General features: G+C 32.2%; 1 protein-coding gene across 1 annotated transcript; it reads left to right on the top strand.

Annotated features, from left to right (window-relative positions):
- The first annotated feature begins 3,554 nt into the window (after positions 1 to 3,554).
- On the top strand, positions 3,555 to 9,857 carry LOC114178781 (plastidal glycolate/glycerate translocator 1, chloroplastic-like). The gene is made up of 8 exons (XM_028064872.2): positions 3,555 to 3,922; positions 3,997 to 4,312; positions 4,902 to 5,163; positions 5,322 to 5,437; positions 7,885 to 7,994; positions 8,781 to 8,958; positions 9,155 to 9,284; positions 9,510 to 9,857. Exons 1-8 carry the CDS (start codon positions 3,647 to 3,649, stop codon positions 9,658 to 9,660), a joined length of 1,539 nt encoding a protein of 512 aa, XP_027920673.2. The 5' UTR covers positions 3,555 to 3,646; the 3' UTR covers positions 9,661 to 9,857.
- The last annotated feature ends 752 nt before the right edge of the window (positions 9,858 to 10,609 follow it).

Genomic DNA, 10,609 nt, shown 5'->3' with positions numbered 1-10,609 from the left:
AGAAGTAATAGAAAGATAAAAAAAAAAGATAAAAAAAGAAAATAGAATCCAGATTGATTATAATTTATAAGAGAATAAATTTTACTAACAAAATGTTTTAACTCATTAATTATCATTTTTACTGCCAATAAAAATTAACATACACTAATAATAATTTAATTAAATTTTATTCCCAAACATAAATTTATAATTAATTTAATAGACCATATTAGTAATAAAATATTTTTTAGGCCTTTTTTATCTTAATGTATTAATTAGTACTTAAAAAAAATTGAGGCTTTTTTTTCTTAAACATAATTTTATAATTAATTTAATAAAAAAATATGAGTAGTAAAAAAAGTTGTTTTGAGGCCTTCTTATCTTTGAAGTTGATGTCTAAAGCGAGTGTTTTACTCGCTTTACCCTTAAGCCGACCCTGGTCATGACGTAGCCTTTGCAGGTTGCAAGTTATACTAATCAAACTTTTGCATACTAACAAACTCAATATCTCAGTCCGTCCGACATTTTTTTAAGGTTAAATCATTCCAAAAGTCTCCATTTTTGTAGCGAAATCTCAAGTAGGTCCCCCAAATTTTATTTGACTCAATTGAGTCTCTATTTTTGAAAATTCGTTGCAATTAGTTCTTTTCCGTTAGTTGTCCAGTAACGGTGCTAATTATGTGCCACGTGTCATCACGTGTTTTTTTAAAATAGGGACTCAATTGAGTCAAATAAAAATAGGGGGACCTACTTGAGATTTTGCTACAAAAATGGGAACCTCTGGAATGATTTAACCTTTTTTTAATAGGTCTGCCAGTCAGGAGAGGACTCTAAGACGAGCTACCATTGGCGGAACCAGACAATGACAAGGGGAGCCACGGCTCCCCCATTTTTTTTTTTTGAATTTTTTTTACATATATTTATATATTTTTTAAAATTATATTATATATTATTTATATTAAGATTATATTATGAAAAATTATAATAAAAGATAAATAAAAATTTTTAATGGAGACATTAATTTATAAAAGAGATTAGGTTTTTTTTTTTATTATAAAATCTTTCTATCATGTAAATTATCACGAAAGTGTGTGAAGAGAGATAAATACAAATTCTTGCATGATCTCTCACAGATCAAGGTTAGTATCTTATTATAATTTATGTATCACTACCTATGGTAATTTTATTTTAAGTTTTGAATTTATACAATATTGCTTATTTAATTAAAGTAGTATGAGTTTTGTTATGTTTTGCATTGTGATAATTGTGATTTGTGAATATAAATTTTATTTTTTCTAAATAGGCGAGTGGTGATAAATTTATATTAGAAAGATTTTAATAAAGATGAAAAAAATGCATTTACATTAACTAAACTTGAGAAATTTAATAAGAACCAAGAATTTAAGACAATAAAAAACAAATCTCTAAAGGTCTCAGAAATCAAATTGATGAGATACGAATGACTTATCTAAAATGGTATTCATGGTTTGGTATAATGATATAGTAGCATGATATAATAGCGAATGATAGTAATATTTTTTTGAATTCTACTATTATGTGTGTTTGTTTTAAGGAGAGGAAATGAAGAGAAAAAAATATAGAGTTTTTTTTCTAAAGAAAAATTATATATAACAAATCTAATTTGACCCCCTTACATTTTTAGTCCAAGTTCCGCCACTGCGAGCTACATTGTCATCCCTAGGACTCTGTTCACATGGAGAGATGGATTTGGAAGAGAGTGTGAAGATGAATTTGTGTAGATTTGTATGAATAGATATGTGTGTTTTGTTGTGTGGATTTAGAAGATAAAATGAGTGAATTTGAAGATAAATTTTATGAAAGTTAGTGAATGATGAATAAAGTTATAATAGATAAAATTTTAAAATTACTAAAATGTCCTTGATAGAAAAATATATAAAATAATTTTTAAATTAGTTAAAAATATTAAATTTTAAAAACTATTATTTAACAAATTTTATTAAAAAAATCAATAAAAAGTAAATTACACTAAATTATTATTATTATTTTCATAATAATTACTATTATTTAAAACTATTAATAATAGTAATAATAATAATTATTATTATATATTTTATTTTTATTATATTTAATTACTATATATATATATTATTTATTATTATTATATATTATTATTACAAATATATTATTAATTTTAATAATTATTATATATATATATATATATATATATATATATATATAATTTAGAAGGATATTATTATAAGTAACTATGCATCCCTTCAAATTCTGCACTGTTGTGATGAGATAAAAAAAAGTAATACATCCTTCAAATCTTTGCATTTCATCTCCTATACAAATCTGTGTATACGAACGTAATTGATTCTTCAAATTCATTCTCGACAATCGGTGTGCACTACGATGATCGCTGCATGCGAACTAAGCCTAGATATACTACAATAAACTCTCCGATCGAGGTCTAAGAAGAAGAAAGACTCCTCTTTGAAACTTTTTTTCCCATTCCTCCGAGTTGAGAACAAAGACTCGTCTTTGAGCGTATTGCATTTGAATAATTCAATTTGAAAATATTAATATTTTAATTTATATAAGTTTAGCACATGGCATTTGTATGTATAATTCAAAATATTATTATTATATCGGTAAACAGAGAGAAAAATATTATAATTCCTCTGTTCTTCTACGTTTCCTTGTAGTGGTTTTCTTCACCACTTTATTCGTATTTTCCGCTTCGGTCGCGCAGAGTAACTCTGGGTATGTATTTTTATCGTCGTCGTTACTTTCAGTTCTTTATTTCATCGTAGGGTGCAATCCTTCCAATAGGCAACAATGTCGCTCCAATCAAAGAAGTAGTTGATACTTCATGATTTGCGCGCAAATATTGCAAAATCGTGAATCCTGTGATTCGGTTTTCATTCAGACTACAATTCAAGATTCAAAACGATTCATCACTAGATATGCATAGCAGAGGATTTTTATTTTTATTTTTTTTAACTCAAATCGCACCATTCTTACTATTGTCATAGTCATAACCGCACCAAAATGATCTGCAAGTGAAGATGAATATATCGACATTGTAGTATTCTTGATGTTTCTACCGAACAATGGGATAATTAGCTCAGATTCTCGGAATACATAGAAATCAAAGGTGGAAGAACAACGGTAGGTTTATATGGAATAATTTTACGGAAGAAAAACTTTTTTTTTTATATAAATTAATCTTTGATGGTTTACTGAAATTAAATCAATCCATTTGGTTTTACCTATGTATACATTAATTTTTTCTTGTAGAATTTAAAGAAACTTGTCCAAATATATGTATCTTCTTATGATTCCTCAGCAGGGAAGTTAATCTTAACATCAAGCTTATGTTCATGAAGGAAAATAATTCTGACCTATGCATAAAAAGTTAATTTGGTTTATCTTTTCTCTAGGAGTTGGTTTATTTCATTTGATTTTGTGAACAAGTGTTTAATTGCTCAGGTTGATTTTGATCTAAACAGTGAATTATCACCTTTTCACAGTTTGAAGAGGATGAAACTTTGATGGTTGTACACTCTCATCTCATCCGACCCATTCAACACTTTTTCTTCTTGTCCATACAATTTTTCTGCCTCTCTCACTCAAGTCCCACAAAAATGTGAACTCTTTCTCTCTTCGTTCAAGTCGCAGGATGTCCACCTCTATGCCCGTTTCCATGGCCACCACAGTGTCACACTCTTTACCCTTTTCACTTCCCAAACTCAAACCACCCTCTCTCTCCCCTCCACTCTTCCGCCGCACGTTTTTCCCCAACTCAACTCTCAACACCCTCCTTCGCCCTACCATTTCCTCCATCACTTTCCCACCAAGGCTCACTAACCCAACCCGCAAAACCAGACACGTGCCGGCAAAATTCTCCCAAGCCGACACCGGAAGCACCTCCAACTCCTCCTCGCTCACCGGCACCGTGAGTCCTTGTTCTTTCCACGTGTCACTCTTTCATTCAACGGATACCATTTCAGCTTGTGTTTTACTTGTTAGGTTTTTGGTGTTCTTCATTTGGTGGTGTCCCTGGGCCTTATTCTGGCGGCGGACAAGTTTCTGAAGAAGGCATTCGTGGCCGCCGCGATCAAATTCCCGAGCGCCTTGTTTGGGATGTTCTGCATATTCTCGGTTCTCATTACTCTCGACGCCACCGTGCCCTCTGCGGCAACCGCATTGGTGAGCTTCTTCGAGCCGGCGCTTTTGTTCATTCAGAGATGGCTTCCGCTTTTCTATGTTCCATCTCTCGTTGTTCTGCCCCTTGCCGTCAAAGATGTTCCCGCTGCCTCTGCCCTCAAAATTGGCCTTATTTTAGGTCAAAGCTTCTTTCTTTTGTTTCACGCTGAGTTGCTTTCCAAGTTGCCTTTTTGGTTGATTGATGTCCAATTTGATTTTCAAACGCATTAGACGTTGTCAGTGCTTGAAAATATGAAATATCTATTTCAGGTTCCATAACTTTATTTTGTCATTAAGATTTAACTTGAAAGTCAACTTTCACACAAAAAATCAGGACTGTTTTGTTATCAAGTTATAATATTAGTGATTAACTTAAACTTTTTACACATTCAGGACTAACTCAATTTTTTCATTCTTTACCAAATTAGTCATTGCTTTTATCTCAGCGATTTTCGACTGAACTACTGTTTTGTTTGGTCTTCAGTTTGAAATTATTAGTTCCGCAAATTACCCTTTATAACGTATCTGTTTTTTTCGGTGCCAATTTGATCATTTGAAGTTAATTATTAGATACTCTCAGCATTTTTCACAAACTTCGTATGGCTTTTAAATTATCGAGGGTCAAATTGTCCTCTTCGTCTTTTCTTTTCAAAATCTGTATCTTTTGCATTATGATGAGCCTATGCTGATTGGTGTTGAAAATTACTGATATTTATGTTGTTCTTTAGTTGGAGGATGGCTGGCTACACTTTGTGTTGCTGGTTACACGGCTATAGCAGTAAGAAAAGCTGTGAAAACAGAACTGGTAGATGCTGAGCCTATGGGAAAGCCGTCTCCATTTTCTGCCTTTGAAGTGTGGACATGGACTGCTGTTCTCATTATATCTTTTGTTTCTGCATTGTATTACCCTACAGTACTGGGTACAAGTGCCAGAACATGCCTTCCGTTTTTGCTTGCAGCCACGGTGTTAGGCTACATAGTTGGCACCGGGTAAATATTTTCTTTGACTACTGCATATACACGTAGAACATTCCTTTTTCCCTTGAACAGAGTTTCTCCTGAAAAGGAATTAAAAGAAGAGAGTATTCCTATATGTTTGGATTTTCATCTTTTCTAGAATTTCACTAATTTTTGCTATTTTTTTCCAGGTTGCCATCGAGTGTGAAGAAGGTCTTCCATCCTATAATTTGCTGTGCATTATCAGCAGATCTAGCAGCATTAGCTTTCGGGTATTTTTCCAAGTCAGGGATTGAACCTGTGCTAGGTATGATTGGAAGATAACTATTAGTTACTATATTATGTGAGTTCCTCTGAATTTTGGATCCTGTTTGCTAATTTCAATTAGGAAAGGAAATTTGAGATTTAAATTACTAGTTTGGAACTTAATCTGACTATACAGTACGGTGTACATACTTGTAATATATGATAAACATTTGAAGTCTGCTGGCAAGTTGAGTAATAAGTAGTAAAGTGTTTGCTGTTCAAATCAGGTTTGTAAAATCTTTAGTAGGTTAATGAGGTATCAAATGACTTTCTGCTAATATAAAGGTAACTGCAGCTATACTCGACTGATTTGGTTTGATATAGAGCCTGATAATTATGGTAATGTAAAGTTATGTCACCAGAGGGCTTTCAGTTTAATTTAGCAGAGTGTGATGGAAATTTATCAAAAAATACTATTATGTAATGGCATAAATTTGTGATGAAGTTGTATCTTATTATGTATAAATATCAAGAGTCGATAGTGATTTAAGGTCCGTTTAAGATATCATCTTATAGGAATGCGTGGTTCACTCTAGTTAACGTGATATATGTAATAGATGTAATGAAAATAGATTTAGAGGAAATAGAGTGATTTTTTGTGTGTAGAAATATTCTTCAATATGCTTTTTCTAAAGCAGTACCAAGTTTACTTGGGGTATGCGAGCCACAGATTCCTTTAATATATGTAATAGATAATGAAAATAGCTTAAGAGGAAATAGAATGATTTTTTGTGTGTCGAAATATTGCTCAATTTGCTTTTTCTAAAGCAGCACCAAGTTTACTTGAGGGCAGCGAGCCACAAATTCATTTAAAGGTCATTAGTCCTCTAACTAATGGATTCATGCCCCCATTCTCTCACCCAAAATTTCTTTAACTAATCATAAACATCTGTTAATACTACCATCTTTTGGGTGCTTCCTTTGCTACTATTAGGCAAGTTTTTGCTTGGAGGGAATTATTGTTCTGTAAACCCCTACTACTCTTATGTCATGCTTTAAGCTAGATGAGAAAAAGTTCTCATTTATTTCTTCCCCAAGCTAATTGGTGCATTGGTTATTTACTCTTTTAGTAAAAAATTATGCCCTTATATATCTCTCTTATAGATATATAAGAGATAGCTATTTTCAGTGATTCCTGTTCAAATTTTTGAAAATATAGATTGAATACAAGGTGACATTTTTGTAATTAAAAAATGAAAACAGAAAATGAAAATAAGAAATAAAAGCCCAAGTGCCTTCTCAGGAGTTGTTCAGTTTGAATTTTAAAATTTTTCACTTTTAAATAAAAATTGCCACCTTACTTTTATTTAAATTCTTTCATTTTGAATGTTTTTGTTTAAAAAAATTGCATAGGACTGTAAGAAAATAATAAAAACTTGATTTCCTTTTTAACTTGCAAAATTTTGAAAATAGGAAACAAAATGGTATTTTTGTAATTAAAAAAGATAAAGAAAGCATTTTCTTAAACTTAATGTTTTTATCCATTTGAATGGCTACTTTCCTTCCGTTAAGACTTTGATCAGGGCTTTTACTCTACAGGTATGTCCCAAGCTTCAAAACGATATGCATTGTACTGAATCCTAATCTCTTTAAGACTTGGCTTGTCACTATGAAGCTCCTAAAGCATTATTTAAAAGCTGCATCAACTAGACATTGTGAAAGATTCTTTCAGGAGAACCTACCATTAATTAATTAGATTTTTGATGCCATGTGATTTTCTTCATTTGCAGCAAATTTACTATTTGGGACACGCCTAATCAATGATCATCTTACGGTATTCAGTTGGATTAGTTGACATGATTTTGGAAATAAGTAACACTTTGGAAAATTTGGAAATGATCTCACGCAGTAAAAGAAATTCTAATTTAAAGGCTCTTTTAGTTAGTTAAATTCATAATTTCAAAGGGAACCACTACAAGATTGAAAATACAAAATATGAAGGGTCTCTCTGTATGTGTTTAGCCCAAGGGCTAAGACATAATAGTTTACTTTAAATCCTTGTTTGTGCAAGAACTATCAGCAAGAGCAGTCTCTACTACATCCTTCCATTATATGGATAACCAACAATATGAACCCTTGTGTCCGCACTAAAGAAGCTCCCAGCTTCTGCTTCTGGCACCCTCAACCAATATATTTATATTATGATACAAGTTGTGTTCATGGTGCTTCTTGGATGTAGCTGAACCCATTAGCAGACAAAAAATTCTTTTCAACTCAACAGGGAATGATCCTTCTTCAAGAATAATTAGGAATTATAATGGTTCCGATGTCTAGTTACATATATATAGTAGGCCTGACATTTTATTTCAAATGATTTTTTCCTTTTATCTGTCATACAATATGGTTATTCACTCTGGTCCCATGTTCCTAAGCAATTCTTTTATTTGTGCTATTTCGGCATAATATATCTATACTTTGTTTCTGTTGATTGTTCTTTCTACATCTTAGGATATTACCTTACAAAGGCATCCTCTAATCCTGGAGCTGGTGATGTTTTAATGGGATTTTTGGGATCTGTCATTCTATCATTTTCCTTCTCTATGTTCAAGCAAAGAAAGGTAACCATCTAAGTTTCCCAGTAAATCAATCCTACACTGCTGTAAAAAGATTAAGCAGATGAATACAGTGTGTTTATACTGTCAAATGCTTATGGTATTTTACAATGACAAATTGCAATCAAACTTATACCTGGGCAATGTTTAATATGTTATTTCTGAGTTTATCAGTACTCTATGTCTTTTTTTTGCACATTTAAGCCAGTCTCCTCAAGATTAAAAGTGTGGATTGGTGATTTCATTTTGAATAATTTGACTAGCATTCATTAAACTTGAGTAAAAGTACATAATAAATATTTTATCATCTTATTGCGGAGATGTGAAGCCACCAGGGATGAGCTAATGAAGATGGTTTTGGGTAGTTTGCAAAAGGTAATAAGTACCTATAGTAAATTCTCCCCCAAGATGTCTTGATACTAGCTTTTTTCCGTTTTCTTCTGGATATGTAATTTAACTTGGTTATGCAACTAGAAGTATACCTATTATCATTTTTTCTTTTCAATGTCTTTCTAATGTAGCTAAGACCTTTGAAAGGTGAATTGAATAGTCATTGGCTTATATGGAGTTTGATTTTTCGTGAATATATTATATATGAATTCAAACTTGAGAGAATAGATCTATGAGCTAAGAACATATCATATACCCTTGTACGCATAATATTCCATTTGGCAGTCATTAGCATGATTTATACTCAAATACCGAACTTGCTTTGCAACATTTCTTGGCATCTCAAACACATGACAGCTGAATCATTTGATCATTGGCTACTATTTTTCCCATCATTTTCAGCTTGTGAAACGACACGCAGCTGAGATTTTCACCTCTGTCATCATCTCAACAGTATTCTCACTGTATTCAACTGCCTTAGTTGGACGTCTTGTTCAACTAGAACCATCTTTAACTGTGTCCATTCTACCCAGATGTATCACAGTGGCATTGGCCCTCAGCATTGTATCTTTGTTCGACGGTAAATATTTTGCCCACACTTTAATCATTTATCTCCATAATCTTGTCTACTCTGGAACTCGATCAGAGTTGTGGAGCAAATCCGGAAATCATGCAGTCTTAATTTGATGAAAGAATACATTCATAGTGAAAGCAACACTAAAGAATTATAAGTTGTTTGCTTGTACACAGTTCTATGAAAATTTCCCTGTTTTCAGGTGCCAATACATCTCTCACAGCAGCTGTGGTTGTTTTAACTGGTCTGGTTGGAGCAAATTTTGTGCAAGCAACACTGGATAGACTCAGTTTTCGTGACCCAATTGCTCGGGGAATAGCAACTGCGTCTAGGTATATTCTGTGATCAATAGATAAGTCTGATGAATATGGTGGGGACTTTTTATGATTCCCATACTCGGGTTAAACTTGTTATGAAGAAACAATTGCTAATTTTCCTCACCTTCGTGAGGGAGTTTTTGAATATTTGGCCATTATTTATCAAAAAGTAATCTATATCAAACTTGCAATAATAGTTGGACATGGTTATTTACATGCTCTTGACTAAATATTTTTCAGTGCCCACGGGCTTGGAACAGCAGCATTGTCTGCGAAGGAACCTGAGGCTCTCCCATTTTGTGCCATTGCTTATGCTCTTAATGGTATATTTGGATCTCTACTTTGTTCGATTCCAGCTGTTAGACAAAGCTTGCTTGCAATTGTGGGCTGAAATTGTGATTTATGTCACACCACCTGGTGCTATTCATTCCTTTTCGATGCCGTAATAACCCGCAGTGCTTATCTCATGGCTGCACAAAAATGTATAGGGCAAAATTATGAACCATTTATTCAGTAACGCCATTATGTCAATTGTATAGATAACAATAATCCATTTATTTATGATTTTTTTATATTCTATGTCGGCAATTAGCTGTGTTGGACTTCATATCTTTAATTGGAGAATTCTCAATCTTACAAATATGAGAAATTCTATAATAGGGCATGATGAATGAATATATTCAACTTTTCGAATTAAAAATTCAAATTATAAAATAAGTACTTCGCTAAGCTTGATTATTATTATTATTTTTTAAATAGTCCAAGCCTCCGTGGGTTAGGAAAAAGGTAGACATAAATAAATGAAATTTATCCGGTCAAATAATTTTTATAACAAAGAACAGTAGTAATATGGGATACAAATTATTGACTAATTTAGTTTTTATATTTAGTTATATAATTTATTTTGGTCTTTTTTACATATTTTTTACTCAATTGAGTTCTTCGAATACTTTTCTCTTTTGCTAAATTGGTATTAATATTATTGGTATTAATATTATTTGAAAGGTTATACTTGCCAAAATCTTAGTCATTTATTTTGTCACTCTAGTTTAACACGTGACATATTTTAGATGTTGACATGTACTTTCAAATTATTTGATTTGATATGTGGTAATTTTTAGGGTTTGATACATGATATTTGGGGTGACAAAATGAGTCGGGTTTGATCAGTCAGCCTGTTAATCTGCAAAAAAATAGGATTAGGTGAGAGATTTCACTCTGTCAATTTGAAATAGTTTAACTTGTTTAACTCGCTAACCCAGCGGGCCAGTTGGTAACCCTTTTAAAAAAAAAAAACATGTTGAGTTGTCCTGTGTTAGGTCAATATTGTGTTCTCTAAT

The sequence above is a fragment of the Vigna unguiculata genome, chromosome 3 (assembly GCF_037176805.1).
Source record: "Vigna unguiculata cultivar grain cowpea cultivar isolate G323 ecotype 2 chromosome 3, ASM3717680v1, whole genome shotgun sequence".
NCBI lineage: Eukaryota > Viridiplantae > Streptophyta > Magnoliopsida > Fabales > Fabaceae > Vigna > Vigna unguiculata.
This window is presented reverse-complemented; position numbering and strand designations above follow the sequence as displayed.